Source organism: Artemia franciscana, chromosome 6 (assembly GCF_032884065.1).
Source record: "Artemia franciscana chromosome 6, ASM3288406v1, whole genome shotgun sequence".
Lineage (NCBI taxonomy): Eukaryota > Metazoa > Arthropoda > Branchiopoda > Anostraca > Artemiidae > Artemia > Artemia franciscana.
The window spans coordinates 32,658,978-32,686,964 of record NC_088868.1 but is presented as its reverse complement, the minus strand read 5'-3'; the positions used below and the strand labels follow the sequence as shown (position 1 = coordinate 32,686,964).

At 37.6% G+C, this 27,987-nt stretch overlaps 2 protein-coding genes across 6 annotated transcripts in view; both read left to right on the top strand.

Moving 5' to 3' along the window:
* LOC136028546 (uncharacterized oxidoreductase YjmC-like) overlaps nucleotides 1–27,987 on the top strand; it is a 584,142-nt gene that overhangs the window by 304,024 nt on the left and 252,131 nt on the right. The window lies entirely within an intron of this gene.
* LOC136027862 (uncharacterized) lies at nucleotides 927–27,987 on the top strand. Of its 5 annotated transcripts, none has more exons than XM_065705275.1 (5): nucleotides 943–985; nucleotides 14,203–14,340; nucleotides 15,588–16,425; nucleotides 18,480–18,837; nucleotides 27,790–27,987. In XM_065705275.1, the coding sequence occupies exons 3-5, from the start codon at nucleotides 15,609–15,611 to the stop codon at nucleotides 27,968–27,970; spliced, it is 1,356 nt and encodes a 451-aa protein (XP_065561347.1). In that variant the 5' UTR covers nucleotides 943–985; nucleotides 14,203–14,340; nucleotides 15,588–15,608; the 3' UTR covers nucleotides 27,971–27,987. The 5 variants fall into 5 exon arrangements, with proteins under 5 accessions (XP_065561349.1, XP_065561347.1, XP_065561348.1 ...); XM_065705274.1 differs by lacking the exon at nucleotides 943–985 and adding an exon at nucleotides 1,388–1,479; XM_065705277.1 differs by lacking the exon at nucleotides 14,203–14,340 and having other exon boundaries at nucleotides 927–985.

The window sequence follows — 27,987 nt, the reverse complement described above, 5'->3', positions numbered from 1 at the left end:
ATTTCCTAGTTACTTCATTACGGTCCTATATTCCAAAGTTACCAGGATCTTTGCAATTGGTCAATATTCCGTATTTCAGTCAATAAATTATATTTTTTAAACAAGTTTGCCTCCCCTGATATATGATTTTACATATCCCCATGACTGTGGCCCAGTTTCAATTTACAGTCTAGATCCACAAAACCTACGTTGCCTACTGGAGTAAAATTACCAAGTCAAAATTTGTGTTTGTAAACAAAGGTGGGAACACAAAATAGTAAAACAGATATCTTCCCCATTCCTTTTAATGGATTCTGAGCTTTTGTCATACTTTGGTGGGTAGCTTGTTGTTAAAATAATCCGGTATGGTGTTTACCGTATCCTATCGAGAAAATTCGTCTTTCTTGAGATTTCCTCGTGAACCTACTGAATTAAATTGGATCTCTTATACTTCATATTTGATGAAATCTAAAAGCTCAAATCTGCCTTTTAACTGCCCCTTGGTCTTTTCTTCCACAACTGGGAAACGTTTTAACTATATTCGCTGGGGTTTTCAATGCATTCGTCTTGCAGAAAAGCACAAGGATGAAGGGCAAGAGACACATGCTTTCCTCCGCAAAACGCAATCTGCAGCATTTTTACGCAGATCTGTACAGTGTATAAATAGTAAGTTACTGATTAGGCTGTTTTTTCGCTAATATCGTTCTTCATTCTGCTAGTCAATTGTCCCAGGACTAAGATCAGACTATCATCGAAGTACTCTGTTCTATGGTCTATTTGGTATTCAATTGTAAGATATTACTAGTTTGATAAACAAAAAACCACAAAATGGGCCAAAACAAGACTTTAGCACTTTAAAGAATAAAAAAAGTACACTGATTTGCTTCAAAAATTAGGTTATTTTCTTCTGGCCTCGCTGGTGCTCTTTTGGAAATAAAACGCAACATAGACAACCCGACTGATAAAAAAAAGAAATATCCGGTACTAATCATCAGTTAACAAAGGGGTAAAAGATATAGTTTGAGCCTAAATTTGCCAAGGTAAAATTATGGTTCAAGGGCTTCTTATCTTTTTGGGAAATAATTGATTTAGGTGAATGGAACTTTCAGGAATGAATGCTGGCTCTATAAGGCTCCCTTGGAAAGCTACGTATGTCCAGCATTTTAGGCCGTTCTTTTGCAAATATCGTCCGTCATTCTACTCTAATCACTGGTCCCAGGACTAAGATGAGATTACCATCAAGTACTTTATTACATGTTCTATTTGGTATCAAACTGTAAGATATTATTAGTTTAATAAGAAAAAAATCACAAAATGAGCCACAACAAGACTTAAGCAGTATAATGAATAAAAAAGATGTTACACTGACTTGATACACAAATGGGTCATTTTTTCTGTCAACGCTGGCCTTCATTTGAAAATAAAATGCAATGTTGACAACCTGACTGATGAGGATATTATAATACTAATCATCTGTTAACTGAGGGATAAAAATATAGTGTAAGCCTAAATTTTCCAGGGTAAAATTGTAGTTCAGGGGCTTTTTTAGAAGTAGTTGAGTTAGGCGAATTAAACTCTCAGGAATGAATCCTGGGTCTAAAATGTAGGCCTACCCTGAGAAAGTATTGCCAAACTACCCTGTATACTGCTTTATTTTTTAAGGTATTAAAGATCAGAAAAATGCACATTTGTATAATTTAGCTTGGAAAAAAGTGAATAAATTACTTGATGCCTTTTTTTATTGAAGTTTTAGATATGAGACTTCCTGTTATGCCTAGTGTGGAACATAGGCTAGTTAAACCATAGAAGTACAACTTGGAGAAATAAATCCAGAGCCCAAAAATTTGGCCTATTTTAATGTACTATCTTTACTCTCTATGTAGTTCTAGGGCTTAGAAGATTGCACAGAAGACAAAGTCCTACACTTATCCAAATTTTGACTAGGGACAAATTTTGTAACAATTTAATTTGTAAAAAGCAAAATTTCCAAATTTTGACACATTTACTTTAATTTTTATGTTTTTATTCTACTTGTTGGCTCTAGGTTTTAAAATTTTTTTCCTGATCTTTGCAGGATTTCAAACTATCTTACGTTTTTCCAAATAAAAAAACAACATAGTTTTACACATCCTTAAATCAAAGTTTAAAAGGTGTCACATTAGGAGTTTTTTTTCTCCTGGAATAATATCTTCTCTATAACTTAGGGATATCACAAAGCTCTCTTTAAGAAACTGCTCTGTATCAATCAAGCCTTTTTATTAAAAAATAACTAGTTTTTCAACAACAAAAAGTTTTCTACTACAGCAACAAACCACCTGACACTTGACTAAGTTACCTAGAATAGGGGGTGAAGGTAAAATTTCAGACAAGCTTCTTTTTGCTATTTTGGAAAGGGATTTGGTTTGGAAAATAAAACTTTCAGGGATCAATCAGTAAAATTCTAGTTAATTGACTTCTTCCTATCTCAGAAAGGGTTTAGGTTAGGAAAATGAAACTTTCAGGGATGGATCTATAGGCATAAGAATGTCCTGGGAAGGTATTATAAAGTACCCATCTCCACTCCTCCTCCTTCTAGAGGGCCCTAAAATTTGCCTACATGACAGGTCTATACCTATTGAAATTTTGACAAAACAACATTTTACCTTAATTTTCAGTTACTAGTTGCTTTTTCTCTGCCTTTAGTTCTGAAAATACAATTCCTGTTATTTGAGTAGAATTTTGAGCCAAATCAATGTTTTTTTGAGCAAAGTTATGAAGCTGAAAACAATTTTGTTGTACTTCAATTAAGCAGAAGATCTATTTTGCAAGGTTTCACTTTTATAACACACAAATTTTTAAAGGTCATCAAAGGTCAGGGCCCTCTAGAGGGAGAAGGAGTGGAGGTAATTGCTTCAAAATACTTTCCCGGGACACACTTTAGTCTCTAGATTCATCCCTGAAAGTTTCAGTTTCCTAACCTAAACCCTTTCTGAAATAGCAAGAAGTCAATTAACTAGAATTTTACCAATCAATCTACAGACTAAAGTATGTCCTGGAAAGGTATTTTGAAGTACCTGCCTGCTCCTTCTCTCTCTAGAGGGCACTGACCTCTGATTATCTTTAAGTCTTTCTGTTATAAATTTGAAACCTTGCAAAATAGATCTTCTGCTTAAGTGAAAAAAAAAGAATGTTTTCAGCTTCACAACTTAGCTTAATCCTGATTTATCAAGTTTTAAGGATCTAATTTCCTGAATTAAAGAACAAAAACCATTGATATGGCTTAAATTCTACTCAAACAACATGAATTGCATATTCAAACCTAAAACTAGGGAAAAACAAACTGAAAAACTAAGGTATTACAAAATCTTGAGTTCAATTTAATGGTATATTGAAACCCAAGCACCTATAACAAAAAAGTAAGCATAAGCAAAGCAAGCATATAACATGACACTACAATAAACACAGATGCAAACATGCATGGCAGGATTCTTCATCCTCTTTCCTTTTTTGGGATTATAGGTTGAGCCTCTTCAGTTCCTTCACATGTCTGCCAGAATACATTGTGTGCATGGTCAGGGCTTCAGTTGGTAGGTTGGATTGGACTGGTGATCCCATGGAGGAATTGTGGCTCTGGCATCATCTGGTGGAGTGGTAAATCTCTCTGCAGGTGTAGCTGCAGGCAGAGGTGATATTGGGCTCATAGGTGAGCAATGCAATGTTCCTAGCCTAGTTGCTGATGGTGCCTGTATGTCACTTTGCTGGTCTGTGTGCTCAAAATCAAGGTAAGTGGGTGACTATTGGTTTGCCTTTCTAATATGTCACCTGTTGTTTCTGTACATCTTTGCATTCTCTGTTTGGATGATGTAAGGCTGTGGGATATATTTGTGTTTCTACAAGACTGCTGCTTTCTGCCATCTAGCATTTTCATCCAGCTTCACCCAGACATTTTGACTCTTGAGCAGTGGTTTAATATCTTTTGAGTTTTTGCTGTATGACTTCTCCTGTTGTTTCTGCTGTCTCTCTCTGGTTTTCTGGAATGTTGCCTGTGGAACAACTTTTGATTCCAGTTGTTTGGGAAGTATTGGTAGTACAGATTATAGTTGTTGACTCATCAGCAACTGAACTGGGGAAGCCAGTCCATCTACTGGCGTGTTCTGGTACTCTAGTTTAGCCAAATATGGGTCTGATTGTTGTTCTACACCTTTGGCCATGATCTGTTTTGCTGTCTGTACTGACTTCTTGCTGAATCCATTAGACTGGGGATACTTGGGGCTGGATATTTTGTGGACCATGCTCTGTCTATTCATGAAATCTTTGAACTCTTTTGATGAAAACTGGGGCTGTTGTCTGATGTAATGGTCTTTGGTATGCTGTATCTGGCAGAATGGGCTTTAAGTTTGGTAATCACCTGCTGTGACCTGCTGGTAGTGAGCTTTTCTACTTCTCTGAATCTGCTACAATAGTGGGCAGTTACAAGATATTCAATTCTCATGAATTTAAAGATGTCAGTTCCAACATGTTCAAATATGTATGTGGGAATTGGAGAAGCTATCATGCTTTATAGTTTAACAAATAGTTGGATTTGTTTTCTTGTATTTTCGTGGATTTGGCTCCAATTATAATTCTTGGACTTCAACAATTCTTGCAATGGATGATTGAGTGTGGATAGGTTTGGAATATATCTGGCTAGATAGTTGTACATGTCGAGTAACACCTGTAGCTATTTGTGTGATTCTGGTGCTGGCATGTTTGTAATCACCTTTGTTTTCTGTGGGTCTGCTTTGGTTCTTTCAGTGGTGAGTAAGTGCCCAAAGTAGGGGATACTTTCTGCATCAAAATGCACTTTTCTTGGTTGAACCTAACCCCCTTTTCTCTGGCTTGCTGCAAGACCATTCTCAGCTTAGCATCATGGTCTTCTTCATCCTTTGCTGTTCCAGCAATGTCATTAATGATAAGACCTATATCCAAGCCTTTCAAAACTTCCTCCATTTTCCTGTGGAACGTGTCCTGTGTGATGACTCCTCATCTAGTTCTATGGACCAATATCCATTTTTGGCATCTAGCTTGAAGAACCTGTTGGTTCCTGAACATTTGGATGCTACATTGTCAAACAATGGTGTTGGGTGGTGTGGGTGTTGTACCCACTTGTTAAGAACAACAGGGTATAAGCATGTTCTGAGGGATCCATTTGGCTTTTGGACTACTACTATTGAGTTTACCCTTTCGGTGGGCCTTGATGTTTTCTCAATAATGCCCATTGACTCCAGGTGGTCCAATTCCTCCTTGAGTTTTTCTTGAAGGGCAAAGGGGATCCTTTTTGGTGGTTGTACTGTGGCCACTGCACCGTCTTTCAGGTGGATCTTGCACTTCCCTGGAAGTTTTCCTACTCCTTCAAAAACGTCTTTGTATTCGTCCAGTATTTTGGCTGTTCCATTTCTCATGGGAGCTGGGCTGTCGTGGGTTACGTTAAGAATGAATTTGACAAGTTTCATGTCTTGACTTGTCTTCCTGCTCAAGATAGGCTTGCAATCAGTATTCACCACGTAAAATGGATGTATTTGGTTTTCATGGTCTTTGTAGCTGATTTGCAGCTGTATGATGTCCACGACTTCCAGTTTCTCTCCTATGTAGCTTGTAAGCACATCTCTGGTTGTTGAAGTTGTGGTTTTGGAACCATGCACCTGTAATCACTGGTTGGAAGCACATTTGCTTTAGCTCTGGCTTAACTTGTTCTTAAAGAACAAGTTAAGATTTTGGTCCACAACTCCGATAATGGCGTCAGGTCCATTCAGATGTTGTGTTTGATTACTGTTCACAGTGTCTATCATGAATTTGCTTGCATTGGCTCTTACCTTTTGTTGGCTGATCTTATTTATCACTTTGATTTTGCAAACTTAGGCAAAGTGATTTAATTTGTTGCACTTCGAACAAGTTTTTCCCCTGGCTGGGCATTTGTGATTCCTTGAGTAGTTTGGCGCTCCACAGAAGTAGCAATCCTGGTTGTTGTGATTTCGCTTCAGAGCATCTATTTCTTATTTCACCACTGGTGTTGGATGTTGTTTGGCTCCTGATATCTGTGCTTGGGTTACCTGCACTGATTCAATGGTACAGCAAATGTCTAAGTCTCTGGCTTCAATGTTTCGCCCTCACTCAATAATTTTTCTTGGGTTCTGCTGTTTCTGACTCCAAAAACAGTCTATCTTGAATCATGTTGTCACTACTGCTGCCAAATTCACAATCTTTCCTGATCAATTTGAGTTCAGTCACATACTTTTCAACGTTTTCATTTCCTTGGTCTTGCTTGTGGAAGGTAAATCTTGTCACTATTGGGTTTGAGATGGGTTCAACATGGGCTCCAAATTTATCAAGATAGATGTCTTGTTTGTCTCTTCTGCTGTTAGTACCCATGTACTGAAGATATCTCTCCCCTTTTCTCCAACCCATATCATTAAGTAAGAGCACTTGACGGCTTGAGATTTTCCTTCCAGCAGTCATGAGAACATTAGCTCACAGGGTTGTCTGAACCTTTTCCAGGCTGATTTGAGGTTGGGTGATGACCAATCAATGGATGGGTGTGGTGTACTGTCCATGCTTATTGTTTACTTCTGAGCACCCATAACAAAAAGGCAAGCGTAAGCAAAGCAAGCATATAACATGTCACTGCAAGAAACACAGATGCAAGCATGCATGGCAGGATTGTTCAGTTATAATGTTGTTTTGTCAAAATTCAAATAGGTATAGACCTGTCAAGTACACAAATTTCCAAGACTTATAAATCATTAGAGGGTCAACATATTAGCTTAGCAATACCTTCCAAGGGTTTGTTTTTGACCATGAATTCGTTACTGAAAGTTTAATTTTCCTAATCTATCCCCTTTCAAAGATAGCCAAAAGTAACTTGTCTAGAATTTTACTGGAATAAATGAGAGTGAAGAGGTGATGTTAGGTAATGAGAAAATCAACAAGTTGATGGCTTACCATACGTGAGTAGAATTATTGTAAAAATGGTAAACATAGCAAAGGTACTGTAAAAAGTCGGTTGATTCGTAAGCAGACGTTTATTCAATACTTTTAGAACCCAGGTCAACTGGAATAGAAAAGGTAAGTCAGAATGTTACATCCTTCCTCTTTTCCAAACTAGTGACCTGGTACAAAAACCATACTATATATTACCAACAAATAACACTATTCCATAACCAATCCACCCCACTTTAATCGGGCATGCATCACCATACCAATTCTTTCGATTAGTGGTCTTCATTCTTAGAATACGAGAAGGCGCTTGGCTCACTTCTCTAACACTTTTCGTTCTCTCATACATACTTCATATACGACAAGGCACTTACTCTACGGTTTCTTTACATTTACAGGTTAAGTTTCTTTATAGGCTTTACGCATCGACCTGAACGGGTTGAATACGAAGCACCCTGTAGATCCACGTGGGTCGTGCGACTTGTGCTTGGTACAGGTATTGGTGTATGGAATGCTGGACTAAGATCATGGGAAGTCGGCCGTGAGTTTAGATCAGGCGTTTTAGGTGGAGGGGTGAGAGCAGCAAACGCAGTTATGGGTGACGAGATAAGAGCTTCGGCATGTGGGTTTCCCATAGATTCACCGTGTGGGGTTTCCAGGGCTTCAGCAGCATCAGGTGACCTGTTTGAATGGGAGAGCACCTTTATGTGACGCCTGTTTCGCCGATAGGTTCCTCCTTCGTTCGTCTCGATTGTGTATGATCTGGGATGCTTGTCTGCTCTCACGATTGTGCCAGACAGCCATGTCTTACCCTGGATTTGGGCTTTAATTGGTTGGCCGACTTGCAGGGGCTTTAGTTCCTTTGACTGCCTGTCGTGGTATTTCCTTTGGCGTGACTGTTGCTTTTTTCGGTTCTGTATGAACTCACCATGATGAACGATTTTTGTGGAGAGTAGTTTGATCTCAAGTTTCTGCTCATCAGCATCTGGGCTGGGGATGCCAGTCCATCGACTGGTGTGTTCCTGTATTCGAGCATGGCCAACTCAAAATCGTCTCCTGTGAGATCAGTCTTAGTAAGGATATCCTTGGCTGTTTGTACTGTCCTTTCCGCAAGTCCGTTTGACTGCGGAAAGTTTGGCGATGAAGTCTTGTGAGCTATTTCCCAGTCTTTTATGAACTTCTGAAATAGAGCTGACGTGAATTGTGGACCATTATCGGAGACGAGGACGCTAGGGATTCCATACCGCGCAAATTGTTTGTTCAAACATGATACGATTTGATGGGCGTATGCATTGCTACCGACTCTATCAACCTTGAAAAATCGGCTGTAATAGTCGAGGGTGATGAGGTAATATTCTCCACTCTTGTAGAACAGATCACAACCGATCTTCTCCCAAGGTAGGCGAGGGATATCATGAGGTAACAATGGCTCCTTTTGATTCGAGTTTTGATATTTGGTACACGCATAGCAGTGTCTGATATGTTTTTCAACATCCTTTGTCATACCTGGCCAGAACACAATAGAGCGAGCTCGTTGCTTAGTCTTTTCAGTTCCCAGGTGTGATGAATGGATGTGGTCTAGGATGTTCTTGTGGGAATTTTTTGGAATGACCAAACGATCGCCTTTCAATATGATCTGGTCTATGACTGTTAGCTCGTGTCTGACGTTCCAAAATGGGAGTATGTTTGTGGGGACGGACCTTTTAGATTCGGGCCAGCCATTTTGGATAGTCTTAGTGAGCTCAACCAATTGATGTTCAGCTGCTGTCTCTTCTTTTAGCTTTTTAAGCCTGTCTGGGCTTATTGGGAGAAGCGTCATCACAGAGTGCACGTACGATTCGATCTCCATTTGCGTTTCTGTATCCTCTTCAGGGAGATATAAGCGGGATAGGGCGTCGGCAACAGGAATTTCTTTACCAGGGCGAAATATCACTGTAAAATCATATGGCTGGATTTTCAGTAATATCCGCTGCAGCCTAGGTGACGACTTCGAAATTGGGCGGTTTAGGACGACTTGCAGAGGTTTGTGGTCGGACACAACGATGGATTTCTGGCCATACAGGTTCTGATGATAATGCAGGCAGCCGAAGAGGATAGCGTATAATTCTTTTTCTATCTGTGAATAATTCTGCTCGGTGCGATTAAGCGATCTCGATGCAAAGGATACAGTTTTTCCATTCTGAAGAATGGTAGCCCCAAGGCCGAACTTCGAAGCATCGACTTGGAGCTCGATGTTTCCTGATGTTGGATCAAGGAATGATAATGAGTCACAAATCGATTCTTTGATGTTTGTGAATGCTGGGTTGGGCTCTTCTTCCCACTTGAACTCTCGCTGGTTTGCCAGTTCGCGAAGTGGTTGGTTCAGTGAGGAAAGATTGGGTATATACCTTGCCAGATAGTTCATCATTCCCAAGACGGTTTGAAGTTCACCTTTAGTCGATGGGATGCCCATTTCCTTTAGTGCTCGAACCTTCCGTGGATCTGGATGGATGCCAGCTTCCGATATTATATGTCCAAAGTACGGGATGCTATCACTTTTGAACACGCATTTTTGAAGGTTGAGCTTCACGCATTTCTCGCGGGCTCTTATAAGCGCGCTGCGCACATTAGAATCGTGCTCTTCATCGGTTCGGCTGGATATGATGATGTGATCCACTATGACTGAAAAACCTTTGATACCTTCAAAGGCCTCCTCCATGCGGCGCTGGAATTCGTCTTGTGCCGAGATTAGGCCGAACGGCATCCGTTTGAACTTGTATCGGCCATATGGTGTGTTGAACGTCGTTAATTCGGACGACTCCTCGTCAAGTTCAAGCGACCAATATCCATGGCGAGCGACAAGTTTTGTGAAGTACTTAGAGCCGGCATGTTTCAAAACAGCTTCGTTGAATGTAGGCATTGGATGATGGGGTCGTTTGATGGCCATATTCAAGTCGTGGGGGTCGATGCAGACCCGAAGACTCTTGTCAGGTTTTTCAATTACAACTGCAGCGTTGACCCAATCTGTGGGGTGGGAGACTTTTTCTATGACCACAAGGCTTTCCATCCAATCGAGTTCCCTCTTAAAGCTGTCTTGGAGGGATATCGGGACGCGTCTAGCTGGCACTGCTTTTGGTTCAACTCCTTCTTTCAGCGTAATGTGGCACTTTCCTTCGAGCTGACCAATACCTTGGAAGAGGTCTTGGAATTCTTCGGCAAATGGAATTGATTTCTGGACCTTTGAGCTCTCGACTGTGAGGACCAGCTTGACTAAGTTGAGTTTCCTGCTAGTATCAAAGCCAAGGATTGGTATGGGGGCATCTTTTACAATGAAGAAATGCTGAGTTTCACTGCTGCCGTTTGTGTATGTACATGTCAGGTTGCAGACTCAAAGCGTAGGTATTATCTGGCCGCCAAAACTAGTAAGAATCTGGCTTTGGCTTGAGGGTCTTGAAATTCCTTTCTGGAATGATGTTTGCTTCGGCGCCAGTGTCGATTTCGAAAGTGATTCTGGCTTGTCCATTCACCGTAAGCTTCACATAGGGTTGGTCCTCATCCTTGTCCATGTTAACAGAATCAATAATGTTCACTGTGTCGATGAAGAGATCATCGTCTTTATTTCGACATGCTTCCTTATTTATGAGGTTTACTGTTTTTCTGTTGCTTTTGTAAACTTTCGCAAAATGATTTAGCTTGTCGCAATTGCTACACGCTTTTCCTTTGGCTGGGCATTTGTGCAGGGGGGAGTACCCTCCGCCACAAAAATAACATTGTTTATAAGTTTGTGCACTCTGATTCGTCTTCTTGCCTTTTCAAATGAAGTCAACTTCTTGTTTAATGTATGCATCCTGGCCTCCGTGGGTGCTGCTCGAGCCAGGTTGTGACATTGTTCTAAGTTGCACCTGGGTTTCTACATGTGCCCTCGATATAGTAACTGCTTGTGACAGGGTCAGATTTGAACCTGCCTGTAGGAGCTTCTCTCTGACTCTCGCTGAGGAGATACCACATACAAGTCTGTCTCTTATCATTTCCTCTTTCAAGTCTGTTGTGGAATATTCACATTCCCGAGCCAATAACTTTAATGCTGTGATGTACTGATCGATTGTTTCACCATCACGTTGGTCTCTTTTGTGAAAGAGGTATCTTGAGAACACTGTGTTTGACTGGGGGCTGAAATATTCACTGAATTTGGATATGTATGCTCCAATTTTGTCTGTTCCTTCAACAGATATAGTAAATGTACTGAAAATGTCTCTCCTTTTTTCTCCTAGCCAGATCAGCAAGAACGAACACTGGATTTTTTCAGTCTTTCCACTATGGGGTCCTTGGAATATGAGGGTTGCATGTGTTTGGAATCTCGACCATGCCTCTTTGAGGTTGTCGCTTGACCAGTCCATTGTGGGGTATGGTACGTTGGCTTCCATGACTTTTAGAGGGGCTCTTACAACATGTAAAAAGTCAGTTGATTCGTAAGCAGACGTTTATTCAATACTTTTAGAACCTAGGTCAACTGGAATAGAAAAGGTAAGTCAGAATGTTACAGTACAAAGAGAAGTATTGCCAAAGCACCTAAGCTGTTCCTAGATTTGGTGGTGCATAGGGAAAAATTAATTACAACATCCCCCCCCCAACTCAAATATAAGCAAAAAATCTAATCAAAGCTTTAGTTGCATTCATTAGGAATGGCTCTGCAAGGCATCATGTGTTTTTAAACAGTTGAAAAGTTTGGAAGATCAGGAATATAATTGTAAAAACTAATATTACAATATTGGAAGCCACAATAATGTGTATCAAACAGTAAGCTGCAGATAAATATTGTCTGATCCCACTTCTCAGAGCAAAGATGAAGTAAAAGTTAAGATAGCTAAGCCATGCTTTGTGGATTAAGGATGACATATTGTTAAGGATTGTGCTTTTTGGCCACCCACCTGGAAACAAATGATAAGCAGGGCATGTCTGAATGGAATGGGAAGAGGTAAAAAGGAATGCCTAGCCCTCAAAACACAAATTTAATAGAATAAATAAATTTAAACTAAAAAATTAAAAAGAATAAATTAAATGAATAAATAAAACTAAATGAATACCCTTCCTATTCTCTCGAAATTGACTCTTCTTCAATACAATAGCCTTATTCACAAACAAAGTTAAGTCATAGAATTCTCCCCTTAAAAAAAAAAAAAAACATTTTGTGACAACTTCAAATGTATTTGATGATAACTGGCACAACAAACCTTACATCTATTGTATTTTTGACTTAAAATTTTTTATTTCACTCCAATGGACATTCAAAAGCACAACCTATAGAATATAATCTTCACATAATAGTCTTATTTCAAAACTTGAAAAAAGTTGGTCTTTTTCATTTGTATGATGCATATAGTGAATATGGTACAGCAATTTTTAAAGTACAGTAATGAAAGTGCAGAAATTCAGAAATAATCCTTAAGATGCTCTAGTCTGTATCATTTTAACCTTTTCAATGTTTGCAATGTTGCAAAAAAAAGGCTGCAAGATTGACTGCATTTTGCAGCCTGACTTCAAAATCAAATTTTTAAGGCCCCCTGCTGCTCCTGCCTTCCTTCTCCAGCACTACCTGTAAATTTTAACTTGAGCTGTACATAGGATATTCCTGATGTGGTTATTTTATAAACTGGGCACGCCTGGTGTCTTTTGATTTGGCTCTTCTTACTTCCCCAAATAATAATTTATCATCTATCCTCCTCCTCAACATTTGCTGTAAGTTTTAATTTAATACTCTAAACCATTCCCAAGATTTTACACATGACATCTTGATAACATCTTCTAATTTATCTTACTGCTTATCCATGCATACATTATAATTTTCATAGGACCTTAAAGTTCAAAAAAGTGTTGATGGATAGGTCTTCTTTCAAGTTTCAGCAACTATTTTTTCAATAGAAAGTGATAGGGGAAAAGTTTCTTGGAACTGTTTGATGGGGATACTTCTTTCTATATTGTCTTCTACTTTTGGTTCCTTAGCCCAATGAATCTTCTTTACCCTATTTTAGACTTCATTTTTTTTTGGGGGGGGAGGGGGGTTGAGCCGTACCCCTGAGCAGCTTTTTTCATAATTCAGCAGGCTCTTTTTGGACTGAGGACTTGTGTGAGACACAAGCTGTTGAGCATACTTTAAGAGAAAATTTGAGCCTCTCAAGACCCAATATATTATTTATAAAACCTGTATGTAAACAAGTGGCAATTTATATAGTTTATAGCCCTTGCCCCAGGGGTTTTGGGGGTCATGTCATTTCTGGAGGCACATCAGACCATTCAAGTCTTATAAATAAAGTGGCTTTTTCAAATTTGAATAAGATGTCAAGGGGGGGTGGAGGTACAGTGGACCATATAGCTGAAAGGACATGGGAGGGTGGCTGGCAGCCTGCAAATTACTTTCAGTTCCCTAAAGGGCTAAACAACTTTCAATTTCCAATCAAATAAGCCCCCTCCCGAGTTTTTTATGCTCTCCACTTTCCATACACAGTGGCTGAGAAACAAATAACATAATGTTGAGATACCTTGCTCTTTACTTATGCTGTTCCTAAGATAATAAATGCTTGCAAAGATGGGAAAAAGCTTGTCAGGCAAATTGAACAAAAGCTAATGGCTTTGTTTCTATGGATGCTTTGTTCAAGTACACTTGGATTCTAGTTAATTAAAGATGTTAATTATCATATCATCTTATAAAGACCAGAACATAATTTGTACATAATCTGTACTGAAAATCCAACTCATTTTGAAGGTTTTTCTTTTTTTTTAACTTCAATAAATATCAAATCTTCAAGACTTCCAGGAATATACAGTGAAGTATGTACATTACAGCATATAGGCTAAATTAAACCGTTTATCCACAATATTTTTTTTTTTTTTCAGTGATCTTGGATGTAATGGAGCTGTTTTTTCTATTTATTTGACCTTATGAGAATATCAAATAAAACATGTGAGAAAATAATTTAGGATGTTCTGATCTTAATGCGTGGGAGGGGGCGCTAGCCCTACTTTTCTTTGTAGTAGTTTTGCTTGTTTTGAGTTTGATTTGGTTATTTTTTGTAATTTCTGCTTGCTATAGGTTTGATTTATTTATTGATAGTAATTCATAGTATTTCTGCACTGTAGAAATTTTTTGATTTTATTTCTGCTCATTGTTGGTTTAATGTAGCTTTTTACTTTTCTTTAGGAAATAGAAAGAGTTTTTTAACATTGATTATGCAAATAAGGGCTAGTAACCAAAGACTCATCAGCAGGTTAAATGTAAAATGCATGATTCATTTTCAGAAAAAGAATTGCAACCTGATAATTTTAATGTCATACTTTGAAGTTAAAATGGAAGTAACTGCGCCTTACCTTCGTTTCCACTTTGGAGCAAATTAAGATTCTGATACTTCCAGGGAACACCATTCCATTTGACTTCTAGTAAGTATTTGAAAGCTTCCTCATTAGGTGCTGAGACTGTGGTATCTGAGAGACTGTTCCAGTGATTGACAATACAGCAATAGAAAAACTGTTGTCAGTGTAGAGTTTTAACTCATGGCTTTGAATAGATGTCCCTACCTGTTAGTGCAAACATTTTGGGAAGTTGACAAATAAAGTAGAGAGATGGGTTTCTTGTGAAACCCGTAAGCTTATAAGTCATAAGCATATCAGCTCTTTGTTGTTAGCACCAGTATATATAATTTAAACTCCTTCAAACCTTCATCATAAGACTTTTGTTTCATGTTTGTAACTGACTTAGTAAGTTTCATTTGCATGAGACATAGTCTTCTTGCTGTGTCAGTGGAATTTATACAGGTTGTGAATTTATTCTAAAATTCCTTTCTTCATGCACACTTTTCAACTCTTGTATGTTGTTTATAGCTTGATTGATCTGATGGCCATTGGGGTTGTGTTGCATCTTCAAAGACATAATTATCGGACCTTTCAACTGTGTTGAACAAAATGGCCATCTCAAAATTTTGATTGAATGTATTTGGGGAAATGATGGGCGTAGGGAGGAGGCTGGCTACCCTCCAATCCCTTTTGAGTGTTATAAATGGCAATGGGATTTCCAACTAAATGACCCCCTTTTGAAGTTTCTACAACCATTCCTTCAATATGATATTCTAAGTGCCCTGGTCTAAAACCAAAAAGGGGGTAGCTGCCTTCTGATCACTTTGAATCTGAAAAAGAGCCATTTAAATTCCAATTACAAGTCTGATGAGTCGTTTTGAAGTTTATACAACCGCCTTTTCTATTCAAAACTTACATGTCCCCAGGGTATAACTTACAACCCTTGCCCGGAGTTTTTGGAGGTTTTCATCCTCGAAGACCCAATTTCCCGACCTTTTGATTATGCTAAACAAAATGCCTATCTTAAAATTTTGATTATTTGTGTTTGAGTAAATGATGGGCATAGGGGGGCTGGCTGCCCTTCAATCACTTCCGACTTTTAAGAAGTTCACTAACCCTCTCATTTTTCAATCGAATGAGCTCTTTTTGAATTTGCTATAACAACTCCTGCTATACGAAGTGCCCTGGTCTAAAACACCCCCCCCTCCCCCGAAAAAAATACATTGTGCCCACATTGCTCTTTACTTTGACAGCACTATTTTGCTGCCTATGATATTTGCCTTAGGTATTAGCTGGGCATCTGTAAATTGGCATTACGTTGTATTTTATTTTAGGTTGATTAGCCATTAAGCAAGATGGCCAAAGGATTGTTTGACTATTCCTCTGAAGAGGAAGTAGATTCTTTCTCTGAAAAGGAGAATAAACATGGCTCAAAAGCTCTGCTGTCATCTATTAAGAAAACTGACACAAAAACTGATTTTAACAAACCATCTGAAAATAGTTTTTCCCAGAGAAATCGATTGTCAACTGCATTAGACAGTGATGATGATGACAGTGTCATTAAAAATTATGGGGTGAAGAATTTTGGAAAGGTAGATTCCTTAAGATGTAAGCTTTCGAATATTAACAACATAAGAGAAAACTTCTCAAAGAAAACTGAAGTAACCCCACTGTTTAGTTTTGAGAAAAGAAAAGATATTGGACTTTTTTGTGAATTTTCAACCGATGAAGGTGACGAATCAAGTGATAATTCTGACTTAGAGAATTACAACAAAGATAAGAATAATCGTAGATGGTATTTCAAAGAGCAGGAAAGTAACTTCAACTATATGAAATCATCCCCAGACATAAAAAAAGATATTAAACTGCAACATTTGTTTACTACAGTCTCTTTACGTGAAACTTACGTTAAAGCATGCCGTGTTATGGAATCTGTATTTGCTGATTTAGATCACAGAACAGACAACATTTTGAAGGCCAAAGAAACAGACCTCAGATTGTCAAACTCCGCCAAACCTGAAACACCAAAAACAAGGTTAGAGACCACTGACATAATAGAACAAAGGGATCCTGCAATTCGAAAGCAAGAATCAAGAAATCTGACAAATGGATCATTCGCAAAAGCTAATGCAAAAGTAAAGGAAAGCAATAGACTTACTGTCATTCCTAAAGGTAAAACAAGCCACTATTAAACTTTAAATTTTCTGTCACTGATAAAATGTGAAAAAATTTTATTTTTATTTAACTTTTGAGAAAGAGAGAGAGAGAGAGAGGTAAGTTTCAAGGAAGTGGCTTTAATTTACCAAAGACTTGAAAAACTTAACCTCTTCTTTATTTGACAAGTTAGTTTTTGAAGAGGTCCAGAAAAAACACTCCCTTTCGGAAAAATAGACCCCTGCTAAAGTTGGTAGTATTGATAGGATTCGAAATTATTATTTTACCCACAAAATAAACAAACATAAATATTCAGATAAAGCCCACAGGGAGACAAAGAAAAAACAAAACTTGACAACCTAGGTCAGGAGAGGGACAAGGGAGGCTACTTCAGTGTGGCAAATTCACAATATTACACTTAAAAAAAATTGTAGAATAAGAAGTTTGTGTCTTTAAGGGTACAAAATACGTTTCGTTTTTTATGTGCCCGATTTCACATGGCTTACGCAACCTTTCTCACTGGCTAACTTCACAAAACGGCTGTCATGATTACGCCTTGGGAATATACGCCGAATGACGAGAACGATCTGCCAGTACGACTGTAATGCAAGTGTCTGTATAAATTTTGTTTGTGCTAATTTTGACTTCTGATTATAACAATTCATTATATTTGGTGACCAGCAGAGGAATCCATTCCCAAGGCGAGCTCTTTCTTTCTAGGTTTGTTTCCAAAGAAAGACTACTTTATATCTCTCCTTCTTGGTTTTGTTCTGAGCAGAAAATTCACTGATTTTGTTATTTTCGAATAGAAAACCATTCTTGTTTTCGTTTGTAACTTCGGTTTCCAAATAGAAGTTCCTTTCTTGTTTTCAGTTTCTTGTTTCTGTTTCCGTGTTCACTTCTGAACAGACCCCTTTCTTGTTTTTGTTTCTGATTCCGAATGACTTCTGAACAGAAATGCCTTTCCTGTTTTCATTTCTGATTTTTTTGGGGGTTCACTTCTGAACAGAAATCCCTTTCTAGTCATCCTTTTCTGGTTTCTGTTTCCAGGTTTGCTTCTGAACTGAAATTGCCTTCTTGTCTATAATTTCTGTTTTGGGGTTCATTTCCAAAAAGAAATCTTTTTTGTTTTTTTGTTTCTGATTCCCGGGTCAACTTCCAAACTGAAATCCCTTTTTGTTTTTCCGTTTCTAAAATCTGTTTCTGGTTTCACTTCTGGACAAAGACTCCTTTCTTGTTTTACGGTTTCGAGTTCTAGTTCCGCGTTAAGTTGTGATTAGACATCCTTAATCAAACCCTCCTAGTTTAACGTTTTAGTGCTGGTGAACAACAAGGAGACGATCATTTGATTAGATTACTTTATTATAATAATTCTTTACAATGGATGGTCTTTTGAAGAATAGGTTCAACGATTTATCAATGAACCAAAGAAGTTAAATGTTTTTTCTAACAGTCAGGACATTTGGAGGAGCGTGGTAATTGTCCCTGCCTCCCTACTTGGGTCCATACTTGCACTAGACTCCATTAGTTTGACTGACAAGCAAACAACCATATGGTAGAACAGTACCGAAACATATGATTGGATTACGGTGGAGAAAAAAAGCAATAGGATAGATCTGGAGAATGCCGGCTGCCACTTACAATGGACTGCCCATAACGACTTTCAGATCTAAAAATAAATACTACATGAGGTATGTATCACATGAATGCTTAGATTAACGGTAAAAATTGTTGTTACAACCAAAAACTAAGATTTGGAGCAAGAAGTTTGGTCTTAAGTTTTACTTAAGTTTATTTAGAGTTTTTTTTTATTGTATTGATTTATAGTTATGAACGTAACTTGTTTGAGTTTTTCCAATATCACAAATAAACAGTGTAAAATAAGTAGCAGTGTTCCATGTAAAGTTAGATGCACTGCAAAAGTGGGCACAATCTACTAAAAAAAATCTGTGTAAAAAAGTAAACTCATTATGTGACAAGAAAAACCCAAAAAACTAACCTCATTGAAACCTTTTTGTTCCTCTTTCCTTTCCATTGGAAATATTGAAAAGCGATTTTTTTTTGTCTTTTAGAAAGTGGAAGGTATTGTCACAAAAACCATTTTGTGCCTTATGGACAGTCTAGATGTCAAGAACTTTGTGACAAACTTAAGGATTGTCGCAAACATCAATGTGAGTTTCCTTGTGAAACCCCTCATTACTCCCATAAATGTAATCAAGAGATAGTTACCAAACTGTTGTGTGGCCACGAGATAAATGCATCATGTGGACAAACTGTAACTACACAGCGTTGCCGCGTCAAAATAAAGACTACTTTTAAGTGTGGTCATATTGGAGTGGGGAGTTGTGGAGAAGCTTCATTGATAAATTGTGGCGGCAGAATAGAAACAAAACTCAAATGTGGTCATTTTACTATGTATATTTGTAATGGGTAAGCTATTTGCCTCTTTTTTTTTAAATTACTGAAGGTCCCGAAAGTTGTGTTTTGTAGAAAAACTAAGAATTTATTGTGCAGTAGAGCTTACATGGATTTACAACATCTTTGTTTTGAAAGTTCAAAATAGAGAGGTTAGTCTTCACCAGAGTTTTTGTCTTAGGTGGCTTAACACTGCTAAGAACATGTAGTACAGTGGTTTTTAAGGATTGGCATTTATTTGGGTCCAAATTGTGGCTCTGTTTCACTAAATGGTAGTGAAGGACTTTTAAAACTTGGAAAAGGGACCTTGAATTCACTATTTTCTTGTGAATGAGTCAAATACTAATCTGTTTTTATTATTTCTAAGTAATCACCTAACCATCCTTATCAAGGTAAGTACTAAATTCTTTTATCTTTCTTGAAAGTCCCATAGAATATTTTCAGCTAACTGAAATTTTTACTAGTTGTTTGCCAGAAAGAATCGTTTCAGATCCCCCTAGAGACCAAATTGACAAGCTGGTATAATTAACCTGCTATTTCTGCCAATGAATAAGTGCTATTTGAAGGGTTTTCGACAATCGACGGTCTCTAGAAAATTGAGAGACAGAATGCTACCCTAACCTCAATTTTGAAGGTCGATGTTTTCAAGTTCACTTAATCACGGCCTTAAAAATAGTTTTATTTAATTGCTATGAAAGTATCTGGATGAAAGAAATCTTTTAATCCTGATCCAATGTTAAACTAAAAAAATCAAAAAAACTAGAAAGGATTTCCATATTTCTTGTTCTAGTGACACATTTTTATGATTATAGCGACCAACATGTTGGCCGAAGTACAAGTTTTGCAAAACTTAAATGATGAATATTAAACTTAAAAAATGATCTAAAAAATACGTTTTGTCTAAATTTATTTTCAAAATAAGCACCAAATTCAAAAGATACACCCTTCTTGAAAAGAAAGTTTTAATACTGTTTAATTAAATGTAATTTTGGGCTTGAAGACTTATTTTGAATTTGTTATTGTTGTTGGTTAAAAATGTTTGTTTTAAGCTGAAGTTTGTACTTATTTGTTCACGAAGGGCTGTTTAGTGGGAAATTCATCGCAGTTAAATTGTTTGGCTGGTATTTTTTTGAGATCCACTTGTGCATATTGACCAAATCTTTGCTGTGCGCCCTCTGATGGAACGCTACATTGAGTTTAATAGAGAGTTCTATCAACTTCACATTGATTTTTGGCAGGCCTTAAACCTCATATGGAGGAAAGACCTTTGGCATATTCTTAAACTCTACGATCTCCCAGATAAAATCGTAAAAATTGTTGAGGACATGTACAACCAATTCAACAGCCAAATTCTGACTACCGATGGGCTCTGTAATGAATTCGTGACAACTTCCCGAGTCCTCCAGGGCTGCATCGTACCCCCTTATCTGTTCAACATATTGTTGCATGCCTACCTCTCCCTGACACTTGCTGGATATGGGGCGAAAACAGGTGGGATCCTAGTTAACAAACTAGCGTACGCTGATGATATCGACCAGCTAGGTAGACTACCCCCCAAGAACTCTAAAGACGGACTAACTGCATCTCTCAAACTACGAAGTCTTTTGGGATACAGATTAATGCAAATAAAACCAAAGTTCTGATTCTATCATGCCAGGAATTTCTATATCTGAATACTGAGATGATCTTTGAAAGCTGTATTGTAGAATAGTTTTTACCAAATAATGATACATTTTTAATTGCTGTAATTTATCGTCCTCCCTCATCGGTCATGGCAGACTTTATTGACAAATTCGAAAATATGTTAAGTGTGACATCAAATCTTCGAATGCCATTTTTTATCTTCGGGACTTTAATATTGACTTAAAGGGATATCTCCCATCAAGACAGCAATGAATTGACCAACATGTCCTTCAGTTTTTAGAATGTAACCCTTCTCATGGTATGAACCCAGTATGTTTTATTCCGACACGAATAACATATTCTTCTTTTTCTCTGATTGATAACAGTTTTGCTCCTTACTCATGTGAGGCTACATTCGTGGTTATGGAAGATACGTCTGATCATTTTGTTTTAATGTCTGATTTCGAAGCCCAAAAAAGTCAATAAAGAAAATCCTATGAAGAGGAGAAATTTCTCACAAGTAAATTTGAATGAACTGAAATCTCATCTTAGTGATGTAGATTGGAGTGAAGTTACTAATAAGAATGATCCAAATACATCCTTAGATGTACTTTACCGAATTCTGAATGAAAAACTGGACCTTCATTGGCCATTTAAAACTTCATACCTCACCCAAACAACCTTGGATAAGTTTATCACTTTTAAAATCAATCAAGGAAAAAATTGACAGTATAAACATAAAAATGAAATACCCCTCAGCTAAGAATGTTCAGTGGTTCAAAAATTACAAAAAATTGGCTGGTTAAAGTCTTCGAACAAGTGAACAAATTTATTATGAAAATTCATTTTAAAAATCTGATTTACCTCGGACTACGTGGAAATTAATCAATGGAAAAATTGGGAACAATACTCGGGCACAATACCCTGAAGTGATTGCGAATAGAAACTGTATTGAATTTAGTACAACCGTTGAACTGGGATCCTCTTAATCCCTACCTTATTCATATAAAGATTATTATAAGATCTCCCGTATTCATAAAGATCTCCCGCCATCCGAAAATTCTAGTATGTTCCCGGCCACTGTTACCTTTGGTGAATTCCAGAAAGTAATTACAAATCTAAAAAGTGGTAATTCCCTAGTCTAGATGGGCTCTCCACAAATATAAATAACCATGAAGACCCCACTGCCTTTCCATCACAAACACCAAGAACAAGAAGAACAATAGGGAATTTTTTAAGACAGTGGGAAATAAATTAGAATGAATATTTCCGCCCTATGTCCAAGGGCCGTCCTCAGCAATACAAATAAGAAAAAAACAACTTACAAGAGGATAAAATCAATAAAACTAAAATGAACAGTTTTTCAAAACAGTCCCAGTATCCTTACCTCAGCGAAGTTCAACCAGGACTGATAAATAAATTGTTATGAAACGAGGCAATTCATTGAAATGAAAGAAAATGATTTAAAAACGCGTTTTTAATGCCAGCCTAGCTTTTTTCGCTGCTGATCTTATAGGTCTATTTGTGACAGGTTCTGTGTTAATATCTGTTGTTTTTTTTATAATATTTCGTAAGGTCATTTTTAATTAAATTTCTGTATAGAGCATTCAGTGAATATTTTCCTAAATCCCTATTTAAGGAAATATTATTATTAATCTTAAGTCTGATTTCAATTGCTTCTCGAACTACTTGCTTTATGCCTAGATCATTGCTAATAATTGCGGATTCTTCAAAAGTATTATGTGGCTAGAATTTTCGAAAACATGGCTGCTTAAAGCAGAATCAAAAGAAACAGAAGTGATATTAGAATTCAGAGCTTTGGTGATATCGTCTTTATGTTGTTGTAGGCGTTTCTCGAAATTCTGGTGGGTTCTCCCTACATAGAATTTGCCACAGTCGCATGGTATTTGATAGACACCTCTTTGGCGAGTAACTGGAGTCTTATCTTTACCAGAATTTAGGAGATTTATGATTTTCAAATTATTGATAAATACAACTTACAGATTATTTTGTGTGCAACCTTTTTTAAGATTTCTAGTGATTATTGGGATATATGGGAGGTAAATCATGTTTTGGGGTTTATCGGGATTCTCACATGGTAAATCATCGTTGATTTTATGGGAGTGTCTTTTCACTCAACGGTTAATTGCATTATTAATAAATAAAAGAGGATACCCATTTCCAAAAAGTATGTCCCTGATAAAGTTTAGTTCAGCTGCGATGTAGGAATCAGAACAAATGTTTAGGGCACGATCGACGAGAAATATTACGACACCTCTTTTAACTTGTGGGGGTGGTTTGATTCAAAATGTAAATATCTATTGTTTTGTGTTGGTTTTCTGTAAATAGTAAAATTGAGTTCATCTAAGCTACGAATAATTAGAACATCTAGGAATGAGATTTTATTTGCAATTTCAATTTCTAAGGTAAACTGTAAATTCCTATTATATGTACTAAGGTGATCTAAAAAACCCCTATTTTCATTTTCCCTTTTCAGTTTTATTGATTTTATCTCTTGTAACTTGTTTTTCTGGCACTTGGTATTAACCAAGTGACATATAGCAATCGCAAATTCTGTCGGTCTGTCTGTCTATCGGTCTGTCGGTCCCGGTTTTGTTACTTTAGGCACTTCCAGGTAAGCTAGGACGATGAAATTTGGCAGGCGTATCAGGGACCGGACCAGATTGAATTAGAAATAGTTGTTTTCCCGATTTGACCATCTGGGGGGGGGGAGTGGGGACCCGTTAATTCGAAAAAAAAATAGAAAAATTAAAGTATTTTTAAGTTACGAGCGGTTGATCAGATCTTAATGAAATTTGATGTTTGGAAGGATATTGTGTCTCAGAGCTATTATTTTAAATCCCGACCGGACCTTGTGACATTGGAGGGAGGGAGGTGGGAGGGGGAAACCTAAAATCTTGGAAAACACTTAGAGCGGAGGTATCAGGATGAAACTTGGTGGGAAAAATAAGCACAAGTCCTAGATACATGATTGACATAACCGGATTGGATCTGCTCTCTTTGGGGTAGTTGGGGGGGGGGGGGGGGTTAATTCTGAAAAATTAGAAAAAATGAGGTATTTTTGTTTTTTCAACCAGTTGGCTTGTTGGGTATTACCATGACGGAAAAGTCATCTTTTCCATTACTATTTTCTTAACTTCTTGTGTAATATATGGTCGATCTGACGAGAAACGTTTTGTTGACTTCTCAGGAAAACAGGCCTTGTAATTTCGAAGCAAAGTTCCTTGGAAAATAATAGGTTTTTCATTTACTACTTTTAGCATCTTGAAAATTTTCCCATTTCTCGCAGCTTAACAATTGGCTGAAAGCCAGAAGTCCCTCGTCTGTGATTGGTCGACTGATAGTTACAGTTGTAGTGTAATCGATCTTAATGGAATTGGTGGGGTTAATTTCAAGAGAAAAGTGGTAACTTCCTCCAATCGGATCCCCGGTCGTAGGTATGTTGTTAAATTTGTGCATATTTATGGAAATTTGGTCAAGAGAGGTACCACTTTTGGTTGTGGGAAAATTGGCGAGCTGCTTCAGGCCGAATCGGGCGTCCAAGTGATTGAGCTTTAATTCAATGGCATCGCCCATGATGAATAATAATTGAGACTAATTGAGAGGGTATAATTGAGACCCCATTTCTCCTGCCCACAACGTCCGCTCCAAGAAGTATCGCCTTCCCCCAATCAAATCAGAAAGAGCTAGATTCTCAATTAGATACCAAATTCCTCATACTGTAAATAAACTTAATTTAGTAGAAATGTCCCCAAGTTTTAAAGCTGATTTTCTTTGAAAAAACATACTTAAATAATAGTTCTTTTTCTGGATGTTTGGATTGATGAATAATAAATTTTAGTATGAATTTTGGTTATGATGCTCTTGCGCTGGTGTTGCCTCCTCTGTTATCTCCTACCTTGTATGTTCTTTTTTCTTTCTTTCTTTTTGTTATTCCTGCATTTTCGTATCTCTGTTTTATGGCCAATACATCAAGCCCTGCTCCCCGTCCGAAAAGTATTTATTATATAATTTGGTCAATAAAAGATCTTGTCTTGTGCATGCCCTATTATTTACAAACCCGACCTTACGAGCTCTGCTCTCTGTTGGGGGTTAATGATTTTTTTTCTTTTTTTAAGCACATTAAATAAAGTATCTAAAGTAAGGATCAGGACACCACAAATTTGATGGTGAGCAAATGGAAACAGTAGATCGATTTTTTTATTTTTGCAGCCTATTAACGGCTGATAATATCCACACTGCCGACGTCAAACGCCGCCTAGCTCTTGCTAGTTCCAATTTCAGAAGACTCTCAAACTTATGGAAGTCCATCCACCTTTTGAACCATCTGAAAACTTACATTTTTAACAATCTGATCATACTCATTGCTTCGTAGGGGTTGGAAATATGGACTATAAATGGTGAAAACGAGTGCACCCTTCTTGCATTCGAAATGAGGTGCCCACGCCGGATAGTGAAGATTAGATACAGTGACTGTTTCACAAGTTAAGAAATCCATCATTTGATTACTTGACATAGATTCCATCCGTCCTTGGAGGTCGTGTTGGGGCTTCTTTCTTCGTAATGGTGTGGAAATGTCTCATGTGCGCTTCACGGTCTTCTGCTAGGAGAAGAAGGCTGGAAAGGCGATAAGGCGGAAAATTTTTCTTCCTCTTTTTTTGAGGTGAACACGAGGCAGAGAACCGTGAATTTGGCCTTCAAAGATGGTTTTTGGGAAACGGAACTTACTTGTTGGTTTTGCGTGACCGTGCCAGCGAAGTTGTTTGAGTTGGATCTTGACTAGGATTGTTGATTTGATTTTAAGGCGCTCAAGGACGTTGACGTTTGAGATTCGATCAATGTAGGAAATACCAGAAATGCGGTGAAGACATTTAGTTTCAAATGTTGCGGGTCGACACTGGTTATCTAGCTTCAAAATCCATGTTTCACTTGAATGCATTGTGATGGTGATAATGAAATGTAACAAAAAGTCGTGTCTTAAGTCGTAAGGATAAATTCTTGCTTCCGCATATGGGCATTAAGGCTTTGAAACTGGAACTCACGAGGCCTGTCAATTATGTCTCTTGATTTGTTGTTGTCATTGGTGATCATACTTCCAAGGTGGAATTCTTCGACTCACTGGATTCTCTTTCCGTTAAGTTTCAGGTCTGGCTTAATTGTATCCTGCGAATTTGGTGAGCAGCTCATAGCTTTGGTTTTGGATGCATTCATGATCATTCCAAAAGAGTTAGTCGCTTTAAAGGCTTCTTAAGCAACGACTTGCATAAGCAACGTCGGCATAAGCTAGCTTGTCTGTCAGGACACCCCCTATATGTGTGCCACTAGCTCTTTCCACCAGGGATAAAACTGCTGGGAGGAAGAGATATAAACTAGTCTGGGGACAAGATGCATCCTTGAAGGACTCCCGCGGACGTTTGGAAGTTGTCAATGAGACCTAAACTAGTCATGACACGACTCCTAAACTTAGAACACATATCTTTGATAAGGTCGACTTGGTTTCGTGGGATTCTGTTATGGAGGAGGATATGTCAGAGGCATTTTCTCGAAACAAGGTCAGATGTTTTTTTGAAATCAATGAAGAGCTTGTATAGGTTGCGGCTGTATTCCAGATATTTGTTTAAAATCTGGCACAGAGTGAAAATTTGGTCATTGGTTGATCTCCCGGGGCTTGTTATTCTTGAATCACTGAGAAAAACATTCTTTGATATGTTGAAGTGTAATATTGGTGAGAATTTTGGTGGTTTATTTTGTTAGGCTAATGGAAAAGTAATTATCAAATATTGCCTTTGACTCCTTTTTGTGTAGTGGAATAATTGTGGCCTTGTACCAAGAAGTCGGGAAAAGTTCCTCTTGCCAGACAGTGGATACGATCCTGCGGAAAATATCCGTAAGCGGTTCGTATTGGACTTTTAGCAGTTTTGCTTGCATTCCCTCTAGTCCAGGTCTCTTATATGTCTTCAGCGCTAGGAGGGCGCTGAAGACAATTTAAGATTTATCTTCAATGCAGACATGATCAGGGGATGGTCGCTGACGAAACGCCACCAGCAAGGGTAAGAGTATGTAGCAGGGACGATTTTCACCGCCTACTGCTGAGCACGTAATGAATGAATAAGATTATGGTTTTTCATCCGGCGAGATCCCCAGTCGCCTTTCGGCGTTCTCTGTGTCGAAAGAGAGTGTTAGTGATAACGTTAGTGATATGTTGGAGTGACTGGTAATATCGTTATCTCTGCAGAACTCAATGAGGCGTTTTTCCCTCTTGTTAATTCATTCAAGGCCAAATTTACCCATGATATCCCCATTCTCTGCAACAGCGGTTCCAGCAACGGTATTGAAGTCGCCAATGATAAGAACACCTGTGTCCACTGGGCTTTGCAGTTGAAGGTAGAAAATTTCAGACTCTACGTCTGGCTTACTTGAGTCTGAGGCATAGACTTGGATGATCGTAATGCTGATCAGTGATCTTTTTATTCTTATCATAATCAGCCGTTTGATTTGACGGTTGATAGTGAATTGATTTGAAAATTATAAGAAATACATTTTTAAAAAGCAAGGTGTCTTCAAAATGAAAGCTAGGAGCTACACAAAGTTTGGGGGCAAACAAAGATGTAAAACGATTATCGGTCTTTGTGATATATATATATATATATATATATATATATATATATATATATATATATATATATATATATATATATATATATATATATATATATATATATATGTATATATATATTTTTTAATTAGCGCCAGTTTCTACTATTGTAATTTCATCATTCTTATTTGAACTGCCTCCCAATATAGATTATATGTTTAAACCACCCATATCTAATGCCACTTAACCGAATCCAATACCAACTAAGCTAGTTTTTTGTAGGATAAGGTGCTGCTCCTATACAGCCACTTTCTATGGAACTTTCAAAACAGAAGCAAATTAAAAGACAACCCTTACCTGTAGGATAGGGGGGATATAAGAAAGTATTCTTAATAAAATGTATTTAGTACAGTTTTTTAGTACAGTTTTTTTTTTTTAAACAGAAGTTTTTTAGGAAAAATTGAAATTTTATACTTAATTAAAGCTATATTGCTAAGAAGTCCGTGGGGGATCCTCCTTTGTGCCCTCTGTGTGTGAGTATGACAGTAAAGCATTAGAACGTCGAAGGTAGGTAATTTTTGCGATAAAAATCAGGTCATGTGTCACGAAATGATAATTCCAAATACCGTTTGTTTATATATTGACTTACTTTAAGTTTTGTATCTTTCAATTACAGTGCAAAGATTTTTCATTTCTCAGTTATAAGTTTTTCTTTTCCCTTTTTGCAGTGGAAAAATAGATTGTCAAGAACAATGCCCCAAGAAACTTGATTGTGGTCACGACTGCCCTAACTGTTGCAGTGAGCCATGTATAGCATCAGCTCAGTGCCCAGTTTGTATAAACTTAGATGAAGGTACTTTTAATTTTTTTCATTCTGTCAATAATAACTTTGAAAATGATAACTTTTGATAACTTTTTAATGTGAA